General features: G+C 44.2%; 1 protein-coding gene across 1 annotated transcript; it reads right to left on the bottom strand.

Moving 5' to 3' along the window:
* Positions 1 to 208: 208 nt before the first annotated feature.
* On the bottom strand, positions 209 to 17,915 carry LOC129851329 (mitoferrin-2-like). The gene is made up of 4 exons (XM_055917795.1): positions 17,571 to 17,915; positions 10,849 to 11,077; positions 10,573 to 10,629; positions 209 to 4,316 (listed from the first exon to the last, which is right to left on the bottom strand). Exons 1-4 carry the CDS (start codon positions 17,913 to 17,915, stop codon positions 3,679 to 3,681), a joined length of 1,269 nt encoding a protein of 422 aa, XP_055773770.1. The 3' UTR covers positions 209 to 3,678.
* Between the last annotated feature and the right edge of the window lie 125 nt (positions 17,916 to 18,040).

Below are 18,040 nucleotides of genomic sequence, written 5' to 3'. Positions count from 1 at the left end.
GGGGTAGGGATGGAAGAGGGGTAAGGATTGAGGAGAGTTAGGGCCGAGCAATACCAGCCGCCTTAGTATACAAAGTGCAGGGGCAATACTTTCTACGACAAAATAAAAAGTTCAGACTGCAGCTTTAACATGCACTTTCCAGTGTTTTACGGTTAAAATAACAGACATTTCTTACAGAACATTTTCACAAAAAAAGAGACAGGACACATTGTCATGGATCATTTCTCTCCAGCACATGGGGGCAGCAGTCCCAAGAGAAGACCCTGCTTCTGCGAGGCGCTGCCCGTTAGCGACTATTTATTTACAATTCACAAAATAATACAGGAAGAAGTTTCTCTTTCACTACAGATCAATCCTCTTCTCTAGCTTTTCCTAATTTTCATCACATGAAATTCACCCATCCCCCGTTCTTTCAGTCTTTGGTTTCCACTCCCAAACATGGGATACGGCAGGAAACACACATTCGACATTCAGTTATCTTTTCTCTCACCAACTCCTTTAAAGGGGAAGTTCAGTATTTTAGGAGCTAGCGGTGGCTAAAGTTGACTGAATTTTGTAGTGGTTGTTTAAAAAACCCTGAAGCATTGATACGTTTCTTCTGGCCCATAGACTACTTTCAGGATGAGGAACCATCTGACAAAGTTGTAAAATAGTGAACTTCCCCTTTAAGTTAACTGTTAACATATTTAAAACGTTGTTCGCTACTTGTGTATTCAGTATGTTGTTGTTTCTACCTATAGGTTCTATAGGGTGCCGTTCTGGGTGGCAGTTTCTACCTATAGGTTCTATAGGGTGCCGATCTGGGTGGCAGTTGGTTAGTCTATATGAGGGGGATATCCTGCCAAGTAATCTACTACAAGGATCCAAAATTCCCCTAACTTCCCCCAAATTCCAAGTTTTCAACAGGTCATTGGGGATTCAGGATGCCCTGCTTTTTTCCTAATGATTACAGGAACATTTCTGGATAAACTGAGAATTTTGAAAAGTTCCCACAATTTTCCAACCATAATATGAAGGAACCTATATATTAAATCTTCACTTATCAGGTCGGTTCCAGAACACTTGTCTGAAACTCTAGTCCTTTACAGGTAGAATGAGTTCATCTAGGATAGAGTATTCCTATTCACACATGTTCTTTCCTGTAATAATATGGCTTCAGAAATGAAGGTTAGGGTCCAGTAGGACTTCGTATTTGTGCGTTTGACTCATGGCGGCTGATTCGAAGGCCGTGTGTACGTAGTAAATGTTGCTAAAGTTACCATAGGATAAGTAACTACATGTATGTAAGTTACTATTTAAATGATTAGTTACCATAGGATAAGTAACTACATGTATGTAAGTTACTATTTAAATGATTAGTCACCACACATAACTGTAAATGACTATAAGTGCTAGAAAGCTGTGCGTGGTCAGAAGGTTCCGTCCCAAATGGCACCCTATTCCCTATATAGTGCACTACTTTTGACCAGATCCATATGAGCCGTGATCAAAAGTAGTACACTATATAGGGGCCAAGATGCCATTTGGGACACTACACACTCTCAAGGGAAAGGTCTTCTTCTCCCTGTAAGTAGTGCACTATAAAGGGAATAGGGTGCCATTTGAAACAAAGCCCATAACTCTCAACAGTCTGGTAGACTGGAGGTGTAGTATACCCTCCTACCATCCCCAGAGGTTCTGTCCCAAACGGCACATTCTCTATATGGTGTTCTAGCGCTTTGCACTCAATGTTCTAGCGCGTTGCACTCCTATTTTATTTATTTCTCTCTTCCTCATTCAGTCAGTCACATCCACACACAGTCAACACCACCGCCTTGATCAACTCCAATGTGTTAAGTTGAACATTTCAAGTCAAAATACTCATATTCCTCAATGTATACATACAGGCGGAGAAATAAGTTAACACAAGCCAAGTCACTATCTCAAAGATGGAAAAGGCCGTTATTGTTTTAAATAGCGTTGCGTGAAACAATCTGGTGAATTTCCTTCCCATTTCAGAATGCTAGACGTTAATCTAAATATAGTCCAGTGGTAGTAGTGACTATAGATATATCCTTAATGCTGAACCCACTGACTCCAGTCATCACCCAATACAGATGTCTTCACTTGGTCTACGTCCCCATGACCTCACCTTCCTCCCAAAGTGTGCCCTTGTTCACCTCCCTTCACTGATTTAAAAGGAAATGACCGGTATAAGAAATATGGTGGAAACTGACTGGCCCATGTCTCCACCAACCCAATGCTATTAGATTTGTGGGAAGTAGTGAACGAGTGCATATTTGCAGGAGAAAGTAGATATTGGGACTCTTTTAGATCTGTCCATAAAGCCAATGGAGGACGAGACTCAAAGCCCCCTAGTGGTTATAGTAGGGAAATGCAGAAATATAATTATAATAATATAGACAGTAACTGGACAGTTTTAGGTACATCAGCTCATTCACCAAAATGGATGGCTCCTACAGCCAGTGAGTAACGTGGCTGTGACTTGCTATATAAAGCAGGCAGACAGGCATTCAGTTACTGTTCCATTGAAAGTTAGAATGGGCAAAACGAGTGACCTAAGCGACGCTGAGCGTGGTATGATTGTTGGTGCCAGGTACTCCAGATCCAGTATCTCATCAGTCTGCCCTCCTGGGCTTTTCACACATGACAGTCTAGGGTTTACCGAGAATGGCACGACAAACAAAAAACGTCCAGTCAGTGGCAGTCCCGGGGAAAACATCTCGTTGATGAGAGGTCAAAGGAGAACGGCTAGAGTGGTGCAAGGTAACAGGCCACAAACAGACAGATAACGGAGCAGTACAACAGTGGTGTGCAGAACAGCATCTCAGAACACAACTTGTCGGTCCTTGTCAGAGATGGGGCTATTGCAGCAGACGACCACACCGGGTTCCACTCCTATCAGGTAAAAACAACAGGAAGCAGCTCCAGTGGGCACGCCTCCAACACTGGACAATTGAGGAATGGAACAACATCGCCTGGTCTGACAAATCCCGGTTCCTGTTGCGTCAAGCTGATGGCAGAGTCAGAATTTGGCGTATGCAGCATGAGTCCATGGACTCATCCTGCCTGGTGTCAACGGTACAGGCTGGTGGCGGTGGTGTACTGGTGTGGGGAATGTTTCCTGGCACACCTTAGGTCCCTTGATACCAACTGAGAAAATAACGTTTCCGACACTTTGTAGAATCCACGCCCCAAAGAATTCAGGCTGTTCTGGAGGCAAAGGGAGTCTGACCCGGTACTAGATGGGTGTACCTAATAAACTGACCAGTGAGTGTATATTTGATTTAAAGTGCCATGTACAGTATGCCTATAATAAACTATGTGAAAGATGGGGACTTGTTCTCCTATGTGAGGGGATAAGAGGAGGTCAGGTGTAGATGGGACACAGCTTTTGGCAACAAAAAACAAAACTTCACTTTTGCTAACCCTTACACTTCTCCTTACCTTAACCTAATTCTCCTAAACTGCTACGGCAATTCTCCTAACCTGCTGTGTAAGGTGAATTTTGACAAAAGCTGTATCTCTTCTAGTCAAAAACACTAGGGGGAGGGGCTTTTATTTCCTGGTTAGTTTAGAAGGTCAGAGGTCAAATGGTCAGAGGTGGGGTTACTGTGGGGTGGTTATAGAGTTAGATAGAGGGGGAACTTGGCCCAAAGATAGGAGCTGAGCTCTCTACTACATCTCTATGGGGGTGGGTTCCTTGGGGGACATTTTGAGTGAAGGTCGCCCCTCCCTCTCTACGTCTCGGTGGTGCAGTCTTCTCTCGTACTGGCGCTTGGTGATGACGTATTTGAAGAACTCGTAGACGGACCAGCTGATGGCGGTGGAGGGCATCTGATAGATGATCCTGGCCTGGACACCCTTAAAGAACGCCGTCCCGCCCCCCATCCTGTACACAGTCCGGAACGCCTCCCCTAACCCCGAGATGTGGCGCCCCCCAGTGGCCGACGCCGTCCCTACACTCGCTCCAACCCCCAGCGCTCCTGGGACCTCGGCATGGACTGCTAGGGCCTCCTGGGTGTTGAGGAGGGTCTTACAGACATCCAGCGGGGTGGTGGCGGCGGCGGCAATGGCCCCAGCAAGCGCCCCGGAGATGACGTGAGAGGAGGGGTTGTACTGTCTGTGGGGGTTGAGCAGCTCCTGGAGGTACTCGTAGGTCATGAAGTGGAGAGCCTGGAAGGGGACGTTCATGGTCAGCTGCGTTGTGTAGGAGCGGTAGAAGGCCCCGGGGCCCTCGCGCCTCCAGATGGAGCCCACGCAGTCAGACACACCGCGGTATGGGGAGTTGTACATCTGCATACGCTGCTTCACCACTAGGGGGGAGAGAGAGAGAGAGTTTAGAACGAAAAAGGAACAGATGTTGAAAACACACTGGAGCTTTTAAAGTACACAACCAGACAGAGAGGAAGTTCAGCCTAGAGGAGGAAAGGGAGAGGAGAGGGAGGTCAGCCTAGAGGAGGAAAAGGGAGAGGAGAGGAAGTTCAGCCTAGAGGAGGAAAAGGGAGAGGAGAGGAAGTTCAGCCTAGAGGAGGAAAAGGGAGAGGAGAGGAAGTTCAGCCTAGAGGAGGAAAAGGGAGAGGAGAGGAAGTTCAGCCTAGAGGAGGAAAAGGGAGAGGAGAGGAAGTTCAGCCTAGAGGAGGAAAAGGGAGAGGAGAGGAAGTTCAGCCTAGAGGAGGAAAAGGGAGAGGAGAGGAAGTTCAGCCTAGAGGAGGAAAAGGGAGAGGAGAGGAAGGTCAGCCTAGAGGAGGAAAAGGGAGAGGAGAGGAAGTTCAGCCTAGAGGAGGAAAAGGGAGAGGAGAGGAAGTTCAGCCTAGAGGAGGAAAAGGGAGAGGAGAGGAAGGTCAGCCTAGAGGAGGAAAGGGAGAGGAGAGGAAGGTCAGCCTAGAGGAGGAAAAGGGAGAGGAGAGGAAGGTCAGCCTAGAGGAGGAAAAGGGAGAGGAGAGGAAGTTCAGCCTAGAGGAGGAAAAGGGAGAGGAGAGGAAGTTCAGCCTAGAGGAGGAAAAGGGAGAGGCGAGGAAGTTCAGCCTAGAGGAGGAATAGGAAGAGGCGAGGAAGTTCAGCCTAGAGGAGGAAAAGGGAGAGGAGAGGAAGTTCAGCCTAGAGGAGGAAAAGGGAGAGGAGAGGAAGTTCAGCCTAGAGGAGGAAAAGGGAGAGGAGAGGAAGTTCAGCCTAGAGGAGGAAAAGGGAGAGGAGAGGAAGTTCAGCCTAGAGGAGGAAAAGGAAGAGGCGAGGAAGTTCAGCCTAGAAGAAAAGGAAGAGGAAGGTCAGCCTAGAGGAAAAGGGAGAGGAAGGTCAGCCTAGAGGAAAAGGAAGAGGAAGGTCAGCCTAGAGGAAAAGGAAGAGGAAGGTCAGCCTAGAGGAAAAGGGAGAGGAAGAAAGAACAGGTGATGGGAGGACAGAGAAGAAAATAATAGTTGAAAGGAAAAGAGTACCACATCTAGTCAAAACAGAGATATTAGGCTTTTAATGAGGGATACAGTTGGGACACACCATCAAGGGATTCCCCACTGCAGCCAATCAGAATGAGATTAAACCAGTCTCTAAAGGAAAAGCTACTTAGGAAAGTAAAAGGAAATGGGGCTTATGGAATTCAGAACACCAGAAAGTTCAAAGCGTCCAATCCCGTCCCAAGTGACCCAGCCGGTGGACCAATGGCACAGCTGGCTGGCACACCTGGGCCTGGTCAGGTTGCTATGGAAACACCAATCACCATGGCCAGCTGTGTGTGAGCCAGCAGATGTTAATGCTATACACTTGAGGGAGCAGGATGTAAACACACACCTGCAAACCGGTCGACTAATGACACTCACAGATGTGTGTTCCGATGCCCCTTTAGTTAGATGATGCTAACACTCAACACTGATCTAAGGCCAGTTTTACTTTTCCTGCCCTAAAGGTCAAGGATAGGATATGACTAGTGTAAGCTGATCCTATATCTGTGCCTACTAGCAACTTCTACCCAGGTGCTGCTCCTAATGGGCACCCCCCAGTCCAGTCTCAGAGCTCCCCCTAGTGTCCTGCAGCAGTATATAAAGAGTTGTGGGGAGGTGCTATACATATTCAGACAGAGAAGGGATTACTGTTCTATTAATGTCTCAGGGAGTCTGACGCTGGAGATATCTACAGTGTTTATCAGGTGACATCACTGTAGTGTGAACACACACACAGTCGCATTTAGCTTTCAGAACTCCGCATTTTCAAACCCACACCATCAAAACATCTGCGTCTTAAACCATTTCACCTGTGTTTTATATCAAAAGTCATTTTTTTTTGTTGCTTTAATAGAGCGTGCAACTCTAGTTTTTCATCACACAAAATACATAACTGCAACACATTCGACAGAAAACCGCTTTCATCAGATGACAGACAGAAGTGCAATGTTATTTGGCTAGCAGCATATAAGTAAATGAGCTAACAATTTAAAAAAAAATGTGCTTTGATATATTTCTGTTTATCATAAACCAAGTTTCCATCCAACCTTTTAATGTCCGATAAAACATTTCATGACAGGCCTGTTGGAAAGAGCACAAACTTCCCAAACATTGATAAAACACGCGAGACAAGGTGGAATCTTTGTGTCTGTAAAATGACTTCTGCCAGAAATGGTGATGGAAACGCTTAGGTGCAAATATTGATATAATAACCATCATATTGAAGTAAACTTGGAGTCACGTGAAGACATGTGTGGTCCTCTCACTAAGACTCGTTAGGAAAGCATGCAGTTTATTAGGCTACAGATTAAATAAGTGATGAACTTCACAGGGGGGGGGAAGTGCACAGTGATGAGCTTGATGCTCCTTTTCAATATTTTATTTTCTTTAACCTTTATTTTATCAGAGTCATACTGAGACCAAGGTCTGTTTTACCGATGTGCCTTGAATTACAGAAATGACAGAAAAAAACACATGAATATAGATACAAAATGCAAGTAGAAAGAACAACATGGTCATAAAAAACAAACACATTCATCATTAATTAGGTTTCAATCAGCTTTCTGAATGGACCTAGAGGCACCAGAACATCACATTCATCATTAATTAGGTTTCAATCAGCTTTCTGAATGGACCTAGAGGCACCAGAACATTACATTCATCATTAATTAGGTCCTCAATCAGCTTTCTGAATGGACCTAGAGGCACCAGAACATCACATTCATCATTAATTAGGTTTCAATCAGCTTTCTGAATGGACCTAGAGGCACCAGAACATCACATTCATCATTAATTAGGTTTCAATCAGCTTTCTGAATGGACCTAGAGGCACCAGAACATCACATTCATCATTAATTAGGTTTCAATCAGCTTTCTGAATGGACCTAGAGGCACCAGAACATCACATTCATCATTAATTAGGTTTCAATCAGCTTTCTGAATGGACCTAGAGGCACCAGAACATCACATTCATCATTAATTAGGTTTCAATCAGCTTTCTGAATGGACCTAGAGGCACCAGAACATCACATTCATCATTAATTAGGTCCTCAATCAGCTTTCTGAATGGACCTAGAGGCACCAGAACATCACATTCAACAACATTTTGAAAAATTTTTGCACCTCATTTGTGGAACAAACTAAAAGCTGATTTACTCTGTAGAGACCAAAGGAATTTCCAGAGTTAACCATCCCTGAGACTGGGTGTGGTAACGCGCATGTCTAAAGTTTAGTGAAGATGTTAGGTACAGCGGGGACTTTTTGTAAAAGGGCTTTATAAATGAATAAACATAGCAATGTATCAACCTACGTGACATCAGAAGAATGCAGCGATGAGTACTAAAATTGTCACCTGTAATAAAGCACAGTGCGCCATGACAAACTGCATCTAACGGCTTCAATGAAGTGGCAGCTACGTTCATACAGATGTCACCATAGTCTACGACCGATAGGAACGTCAACTGAATAACCTGCTTTCTGCTATTTAGCGAGAGGCAGGGCCTATTTCTACAGAAGACCAGATTTTTTACTATCAATATTCTTTTTAAAAGACAGCTTTCATCTCTCCAGATATTTGTAAGCAGGGACGCAATCAATAAGGACACCATCCAAAATACATGCTTAAATCAGAGCTATTTTTACATATTTGCTCCAGAGAACAACATGTGCTTAGTTTGACCTGCATTCAATACTCATTTCAGGTCAATAAAGTTTCTGTAATACAATGAAGGCAGACTGTAGTTCAGAGAGTACCTGGTCAACCGTGGGGGAAGTAGCATACACAACAGTATCATAACACAATGAAGGCAGACTGTAGTTCAGAGAGTACCTGGTCAACCGTGGGGGAAGTAGCATACACAACAGTATCATAACACAATGAAGGCAGACTGTAGTTCAGAGAGTACCTGGTCAACCGTGGGGGAAGTAGCATACACAACAGTATCATAACACAATGAAGGCAGACTGTAGTTCAGAGAGTACCTGGTCAACCGTGGGGGAAATAGCATAAACAACTGTATTACCGGCATACAAGTGCAAGTTTACAGACACGTTGATATTGTTAATGTAAACAGTAAAAAGTAAAGGACCCAGAATCGACCCCTGCGGGACACCTTTTGTAATATCCAGGAAACCTGACACACATTGAGTTCTTTCTGTTAAGTCATTTTTAAACCAGTTACATGCAGGCTGGTCTAGGCCGATTGAGGAAAGCCTCCAAATTGGCAGTGAGTGATCTACAGTATCGAAAGCCTTTGAAAGGTCAATGAAGAAAGCAGCACAATGTTGCCTTTTAGAGTTAACCACATCAAGGAGGGATGCAGCAGAGACAGTGCTATGACCTGGTCTAAAGCCCAACTGATGTACATTTAGAATACATTTCAAAGATAAGAAAGATCTTAGCCGAGAATGAATAAAGGATTCTAATAGTTTAGCAAGACAGTTCAGAAATAGCGCAATTATTATGTAGGTCACAAGGACATACTGGCGGGTCTTATTCTGGTGACATGATGATCGATGCTTGGCTGCAGTTTGACAAATTAAAATAATCTTGCTCTTTTGTCCAAAATAATCCCATCATCTAGGCTAGAGCCCTGCACGGGTATGAATCATTTTAAGACCAAGCGCTACCCTACCCAGGCCCGCTGGCTTCTGCCAAATGTAAGGCCCGGCCTGGCCCTGCCCAAAATCAGAAATAACTGTTAGTTAATCTATAAACTGCTCCTCTGTCTGTCATTCGCTCCCTGCGCACAGCTCGCTCTGCATGCACTCCTCGCATGGCGGCTCCGAGTATCCATGGCAACGGCTCAGCTTGGGCTGCTCTGCTCAATGAAGAGACATGAGATAGCAGTTAGCTGTTAGCTACTTTCCCTCACTCTATACTCTGATAAAACCCAAGGATTATTATTATTTTCTGTAAAATAATCCCTCCTGTTTTATATTTGGTGATGAAACACTTGTGACACCATGTTATGATATTAGCCAGATATCACTGAACTACGCAGCAGAGCCCGAGCAAATGCCTCCGCATCAAAATGTTAGTGATCCCCGAGCCTTGCCCGTACCCCGGCCCTAACCCTAATGTCAGGACCCGTCGGGCCCAGGCCTGGTAACAGGGCCCGCTCTACCCACCCTGTATCTGCCAGCTGTTGGCTGGAGCGGACGTGCCAAGACCAGAGTGGACACATTCGCAATGTAACGACACAATGGTTTTGACAAAACCATCAGTAGAATTGAAAATGCGATGGAAACCCATTTAACTTGTATTTTTATTTTATTTTTATGTACACTACGTAATCAGGCACAGCCTTTAATCCGCAACAAGTCAATTTGATGGAAACATCTCTGGTGGGAAAATGTGCCTATTGTTTTTAATGCAGATTTTAGAATATTCACATGAAAATCTGTTGCCAGTTGGAGGGAAATCTAGCTAGTGAAAGAATGTAGCAGCTACATTTCAAAAGGTTTTGCTTAAAGTTAATCTTGCATTTTAACTTTCTACCGGAGAAAAATGACACCTGAGGAAATGACCGGAGACTGGTATCCTACACATGAGTCAGAGCGCTGTCTGGTGATCCAATGACAAGAGACGATATATTATTTTATCAGAGCGCTGTCTGGTGATCCAATGACAAGAGACGATATATTATTTAATCAGAGCGCTGTCTGGTGATCCAATGACAAGAGACTATATATTATTTCATCAGAGCGGAGAAGTGCAACTCAAGCATGAAACCACTCCTTTTACATTCATGATTTGGAGCAGAAATTACAATAAGCAATTTAGATCTGCATTTGCAAAACGCAGCAAGATATTGATTTAGCGTTTTATCTTCCCTTTTCTGCATGAAAAACAAAGAATACTGCATTAACCTGACCCCTGCACACACACAGTGTGAAACGCCTGCACACACACAGTACGCGCACACAGTGTGAAACGCCTGCACACACACAGTACGCACACACACAAAGTACGCACGCACAAATTAAGCACACACACACAAAGTATGCAGACACACACAAAGTATGCAGACACACACAAAGTATGCAGACACACACAAAGTATGCAGACACACACAAAGTATGCAGACACACACAAAGTATGCAGACACACACAAAGTATGCAGACACACAGTTTTACCTTCTGCTGGGTTCATGATTGCATCATGGAGTACAGTGGCCATGCAGCCTGCCATTCCTGTTAGAGACAGCAGAGAGGGTAGAGAGATGGTTGGTTACCAGTGCAGTAAGCCAAAAACACACAGCAGTGGATGCGGCAACTTTCCTTCATACTTTTCCTTAATCTGTAGGTCTCTCAGTGACCGTTGGTCAAATTAGCAACATTGCTAATAGCTCTAAGGTACAGTATGTATGCACATGTCAATGTCCCAGTGAATGTGTGGCTGTAACACCATACCATTAGCAAAGTGGCTGTTCGCTCCCGGGTGGACCACGTTGCTGAGTGAGAACTTGATTTTCTCATAACAGGCAAAGTACAGAGCATGGGCTGGCCCCGCCCCTATCGCCATGACATTCAGTCCCCTCACAGGTCGCCACACACCCTCGGTACGCACGATCTGACGTAGCGCGTCCATCACGTTACGGTAACGCGCCCCCGGCTCGGGCTGCAGGCTCTGCATCCGCGTCTGGAGAGAGAGAGAGGGAGGGAAGACAAGGAGGGATAAAGGGGGGAGGAGAGGGACAGAAAGAATGTAGAAGAGGGGGCGGGAGAAACGAGAGGAAAGGGCATCAATGCATGGTCAATCAACTCTTTCAAAGTTCAGCTAATTAGTGGGTCAACTGATATGTGAAAAGTAAGAGTGCAGTCACAGTGCAGTTCACCAGGCCCAATACAGTAGACGTTTCTCTGTAGAGCCTAACAGTATGTTCGTGTTTACTGGCTCAAAGTCAGCTAGGTAGGTAGACGCATCACAATGCCAAGACATAATAAATAGGCCTGAAGCTACTGGGTTCCACCCTTCCTCTGTCAACAGGGCACCAGTCACTGTGTCACAACAGAATAATGCTCTGTATAGGAAGGATGGAGCAATAACCAAACTTCTGAGATTGCGTCAAGAGTAGAATAGCCTCCTTTATCCAATCACAGAGGACACCAAGACGGAAGGGTGGGGAAATGACTTCTGGAGAGCAGGGATGGAAATTCCCACTCATGACTACACACACTTCTGGGAAACGGAAAGTCAGAATGAATGTGGAGAAACAGTGTTTTGTTGTCATATATATTTTTTTTTTTACACAAGGCTCTAAAAGACTGCCCCAACTTCCATTGTTTCTAAAGATGTTTCAAGTGGGTTGTTTTGTTGCAACGACGGATAGCCCAGGCCTTACATTTTAAAGGCCATTTCTGCACCTTACCAATTCTCACAACCAATACAACAGTGTTAGATAGACCTCAACACCAGTCTGTCCTTGGCATCCCCCTCCAAACCATGTTACTAGAAACACGGAGCTAACAGTCAACACCATCTCTACACAATCACATGTACTACCATGTTTATTTCCATTTTACTGCCCTGTTCGTTTTCACATGCGGCGCCATCTACGCCCTGCGGAAGTTGCAGTGCACACACACACACACGCTATGTTTGCGTTGAGTCTACAGCAACAATGGTACACTTTCATCCCCCACTCCTCTCCAGGAAATGGAAACATCAGAATGCACCCGGTTGCATAACGTTCATTTGACCAGACATTTGACCAGACATTTGACCAGACTTAGCATTACCAGGGTATAGACAGACACCTGAGAGTCCAGCTTCAGGGGGAAATGAAAGGATAGGGGTTAACCTAACACAGCTGAATCCCCTGGGAAAGTCCCCCCTTTCTGAATTATTCTCTTTCCTGTCCTCGTCTCTCCATTATATTGAGAAGTCCTAGATGTGCAGCCCAGTCAGGCCACAGCCCGAGCAGCAACCGCGTGACACCAGAGTACAGTACACAGGATGGGGAAACCAGCTCAACATATTAGTGGTCTTCTCTCCTGTATGAGAAAGGTTGTATCCCAAATGTCACCCTGTTGCATAGCCTATATTTCACTACCTCTGACTGGAGACCTACTGGAAGGGCCTTGGTCAAGTAGAGCACTATAGAAGGAATATGGTGCCATTTGGGATGCAACAAAAACTATGTTTGGCCTTGTCTTGTGAGGAAAGTCGCGGTCGTCTTGTGAGGAAAGTATGGCAACTGCCATTCCTCTTCGCTGTCACAGTGACCTCAATATAAAACGGTCTTATCAGATCCAATACCACATTTAGAAGCTACTAGCATCGTCCATTAATTCATACCAAGAATGATTCTTATTGTTAATCACTTAAAGGTCTAGTGTGATCATGCCTCAAACTGGCAGTGCATTACAGTATCTCTCGATTGGCAGCTTTCTGAAATAGTTTCTGTACTGTGGCTGAATGGGCCTAACTGGAAATCATGCAACTACACCGATGATGCCAGGCTCAGGTCAACCGGCGTTACAGCACACACAGGCCGGCAGTTTAGCACCCACAGGCCAACTGGTACGGTGCCAAACTAGATAACAGGCCAGAGCTGTCTTCTAGCTAAAGGGCCGGCCCTTTAGAAGTCCTGGGTCGTATTCAACAGGAACAAAACGGACGGGCAGTGGAGAGAAACTGCTCCTCAGCTCAGAACAGGGCGAGTGTGTCCTAAATGGCACCCACAGGCCAGTGTTACAGCACCCTGTACCCTGAATAGTGCACTACTTTTGACCAGAGTCCTATGGCACTACAAAAGGAATACGCTGCCACTTGAGACACAGAGAGACAGTGACACACCTTGTAAAAGGTCCCAGCAGCAACGAGGAAATGTTTATTTTGAAAATCTATGGAGGAAACAGCGAGAGAGAGGAAGGAAGGAGCGCCAACGCAAGTTCCTTTATTTAACCATGAGTGACGTCTGTCCGAGCAGCGTTTCAACAAGGCAGGACTCCGGGCTAGGAAAATAAACCAGATCAAATGAGGAAGCAGTAGTCTCTAACTAGCCCATGACCACCATTATCAGCCTCACAACAACCCAATGACTTGAGACATGTCCCTAGTAAATGAGTGACAGGAAAGTGTGCAACAGTCAAGATTGATTCTGAAAAGGTCAGAACAGTGAAAATACAGTGGCTCGCCTTCAGACAGTATTCACACCACTTGACTAGTTCCACATTTTGTTGTACTACAGCCTCAACTTAAATTGGATTCAAATTTTGATTTTGTGTCACTGGCCTACACACACACACACAATATCCCATAATGTAAATGTGGAAATATTTTTGAAAAGTTTACAAATGACTCAAAAATGAAATGCTGAAATGTCAAGTCAGTAAGTATTCAGACCCTTTGTTATGGCAAGACACAATACGTTAAGGAGTAAACATGTGCTTAAGTCACATAATAAAGTTACATGGACTTAAACAATGTGCAATAATAGTGTTTAACGTGATTTCTGAAATACTACCTAGTCTCTGTACCCCACACATACAGGTAATTGTAAGGTCCCTCAGTCAAGCAGTGAAATTCAATTCTCTGATTGAACTACAAAGACCAGGGAGGTTTTCCAATGCCTCGCTAAGAAGGGCACCTATTGGTAGATGGGTAAAAAAAAAGCAGACATTGAATATCCCTTTGAGCATGGTGAAGTTATTAATTATAATTTGGATGGTGCATCAATACACCCAGTCACTACAAAGATACTTCCTTCTCAGTTGCCGGAGACAAAGGAAACCCCTCAGGGATTTAACCATGAGGCCAACGGTGACTTTAAAACAGGTGCAGAGTTTAACGGCTGTGATAGAAGAAAACTGAAGATGGATCAACAAACTTGTTGGTACTCCACAATACTAACCTAAATGACAGAGTGAAAAGAAGGAAGCCTGTACAGAATTAAAAATAATCCAAAACATGCATTCTGTTTGCAATAAGGCACTAAAGTAAAACTACAAAAAATGTGGCAATGAAATTAACTGTGTGTCCATAATATAAAGCGTTAAGTTTGGGGCAAATCCATCACAACACATCCCGCACTGAGTACCACTTAATATTTTCAAGCTTGGTGGTGGCTACATCATGTTATGGGTATGCTTGTCATCGGCAAGGAATAGGGAGTTTTTGGGGGGGATAAAACTAAAGCTGAATAGAGCTAAGCACAAGCAAAAACCTATAGGAAAACCCGGTTCAGTCTGCTTTCCAACAGACATTGGAAGACAAATTCACCTTTCAGCAGGACAATAACCTAAAACACAAGGCCAAATATACACTGGAGTTGCTTACCAAGATGATAAAAAAAAATGTTCCTGAGTGGCCTAGTTACAGTTCACTTAAAAGTAATCTTGAAAATTTACAGCAAGTCTTGAAAATGGCTGTCTAGCAATGATAAACAACCAACTTGACTGAGCTGGATTTTTTTTTTAATAGTACATGCTCTTAGAGACTTACCAAGAAAGACACAGCTATAATTACAGCCAAAGGTCATTCTAACATTTATTGACTCAGCGGTGTGAATACTTATGTAAATTAGATATTTATGCATTTCATTTTCAATACATTTGCAAACATTTCTAAGAACATGTTTCACTTTGTCAACATGGGCTATTGTGTGTAGATGGGTGAGAATAAAATAATTAAATCAATTTTGAATTCAGTCTGTAACAAAACAAAATGTGGAATAAGCCAGGGGGGGGGGGGGGGGGGGGGGGGGGGGGGCTACAAAGCTTTCAGCCATTAATAACTGACTTAAGGCAATACTGCCCAGGGCCAGAAGCAGAGACCATGGTATACAGTGGTAGTATGGGACAGTGGTATTCTAGACCAAGGGGTATGTGTATATGTACCATGGTTGTAAAGGACAGGGGTATTCTAGACCAAAGGGTATGTATGGGTGTACCATGGTTGTATAGGACAGGGGTATTCTAGACCAAGGGGTATGTATGGGTGTACCATGGTTGTAAAGGACAGGGGTATTCTAGACCAAAGGGTATGTATGGGTGTACCATGGTTGTATAGGACAGGGGTATTCTAGACCAAAGGGTATGTATGGGTGTACCATGGTTGTACAGGACAGGGGTATTCTATACCAAAGGGTATGTATGGGTGTACCATGGTTGTATAGGACAGGGGTATTCTAGACCAAAGGGTATGTATGGGTGTACCATGGTTGTACAGGACAGGGGTATTCTAGACTAAAGGGTATGTATGGGTGTACCGTGGTTGTATAGAACAGGGGTGGAAGCTTGAAGCCCGTGGAAGTCAGACTCTTACAAGATTCTTTATTAAAGGGCCAGTGCAGTCAAAATATTTTGTTTCCCTGTGTTTTATATCATATTGTACAGCAGCTGATGAAACTAACACCATAAAAAAACACGAGTTATTTCATGACAGATGCTGGTTGAAAATACAATCTAGCATTAGAATGTACAATACCAGAGGCCACCAAAGTAGCATACAACTTTTTCTATTTGGCTGGCTACTTCCTGTTCTTTCTGAAAACACTAGGTATTCTAGACCAAAGGGTATGTGTGTATCATGATAGTATGGGGCAGGATTACAGAGGTTATAAGTGTTCAGTTGAGGTTCTCATTCTCACCCTACAACCTATTCATCTGTCCAGGTGGTGAGAGGTCAGGGGTGAGGACAGCCAACAGGTGCCAAACCCTGTTTAAACTCAAACTAGTTGGATCAGTCAGTGGCTGGACAAAGTTCAGATACACAACCTAGCTATGCAAATATGCATAGGATGAACCAAAACTCCATGTTGAGTTGAGAATCAATAGTATCCATTCTATAAAATAGCTATATTTATCTGCAGTTCTGTTTCAGTGAACCCTCCAGTGGTAATTGTAATATTCATATGTGTAAACATACTGAATTATAATTGGATGCATTTTACCGCCATATCATACTGTGCTATGATTGGTTAAGACCACCCAAATGGTTAGGTGATGGTCAGTTTGATCTTGGTTGGCGATACGTGAACATGCCAGTTATAGCTAGCTAATAAAGAGTTACGTTAAGAAACATCCTGTAGTACTGCATTTAATTATTTTGTACAAAGTTTGCAAAACAAGACAGTAATAGCTCAAGTAAAAGCTTCTAATCATGTGCAACAACATCAGCCCAACTGACATCAGTGAGTAGACAGAGGAGTCTATTGAGTATCTCCAATCCAGGGCCTTGTGACCAACATACACTTTAACCAACACTACCCAAATACTCTCACTTCTCCTTGAGGATTATGAAACAAAGTGGTGATTATGCAGTGACCTATCTTAGCTCGCTACAAATACGGATTTGATGACAACCATAACAACTGTATGTGCCTTTATAGTATTAGCTAGTGTTGCTGCTCCAAAACAAACCTGTGTCATATAGTTAGATAGACAAGCTTCAATGCATTAGTTGGGAGACTAGGGATGTATACAGTGTGGGGCAAGTGTGTACAACTAACTAGGCCCTACATAGGTACATAAGAGCACTTCGTGTGATACTTGGTTAGGTAGCTAACGTTTCATTACACACTTCTCAATATACATATTTGTGACGTAACCTGGCTGGCTCCTGTCGTGTGCTAGCGCGCTGTCGGTCAGCTAACATTAGGAAGTTAGCTAGCGCGGGTAATGATTAACCTTGTTTTAAAAGTACGACTACATTGAAAAATAACAAACGAGCAGCCTAGATCATTATTTTGTGACATGTCACTTTCACCTTCGCTAGTTGGCAACCTACTCGAGCTCAGGCTTGGGCCTACCAACGGAATGTATGTCAACAACGGCTGAGATTCTGAATAACACGATTTGCTAACAAACATAACTCATTTAGTTAGCAATTTAAACAACTGATGGTGGCTCCTCTGACAACGTACATGTCACTGGGGAATGTGTATATGTGTTATTTTAGCAACACTTGTGTGCAGACGTGATGTATCTACATAATTAGTTAGCTAACTATTCCTCCCCTCTTTCCATTCTGGAATAATTGTGAACAGCTAAATTAGCCCCAGACACCGGTAACTGGCGTTACAAGCTTAGCTACACAATAGCAATCAAGCGCCTGGCTAAAGGCACATTTTTCATGTTGACTTTGTCATTAAGTAATTCGCTTTTTTATTTAACCTTTGTTCTTTTACCTTAACACAGTCGATGGGATACATTAGGCAGTGTTCCATGATGCCAGCCACGGCGCCGGCTAACATGTGTGTACTGGTGGCTACACCCTGGGGGAGCCCCTCGTAGTCTATTTCGGTCTCCGTAGCAGCCACCGTGGGCTCTGGGACTGCTCGAAGTTGCAACACCGCAGTAAAGTCCGGTTCCGCTGTTATCCGTGGCGGTGACAGACCACCAACAAACCCCTCCGTAGCATCCAAAATCCTCCCGCCGAGCCATCGAATGTCTGCCCCTGCAGCTCCAGCAGTAACCCCGGCATCGACGCTTGGCGTGTCCACCCGCCTGGACACGAAACCATTCGCTTCCATGCAGAGACGATATAGTAAAGTCCAAGTTGCGCGGTTATTCCTCGGTGTCTCCTCTTCTCAAAGTCGACACTTTCGCCGCCAATCTCTTGAGGGTTGTCGAGGGTAGCTCCAACGGATGACGGGCC

This window comes from Salvelinus fontinalis, chromosome 3 (genome assembly GCF_029448725.1).
Source record: "Salvelinus fontinalis isolate EN_2023a chromosome 3, ASM2944872v1, whole genome shotgun sequence".
NCBI classification, from domain to species: Eukaryota; Metazoa; Chordata; class Actinopteri; order Salmoniformes; family Salmonidae; genus Salvelinus; species Salvelinus fontinalis.
The sequence above is the reverse complement of the archived record's forward strand: the minus strand, read 5'-3'. Positions and strand labels throughout refer to the sequence as shown.

What these genes read in the sequence shown, in the direction of transcription:
- LOC129851329 (XM_055917795.1), bottom strand. Translation starts at nt 17,915, where the DNA reads ATGGAAGCGAATGGTTTCGTGTCCAGGCGGGTGGACACGCCAAGCGTC. An exon ending in ATCCCATCGACTGTGTTAAG is followed by an intron (nt 11,078 to 17,570) that starts GTAAAAGAACAA and finishes CTCTCTCTCCAG; the next exon opens with ACGCGGATGCAGAGCCTGCA. An exon ending in AATCATGAACCCAGCAGAAG is followed by an intron (nt 4,317 to 10,572) that starts GTAAAACTGTGT and finishes TCTCCCCCCTAG; the next exon opens with TGGTGAAGCAGCGTATGCAG.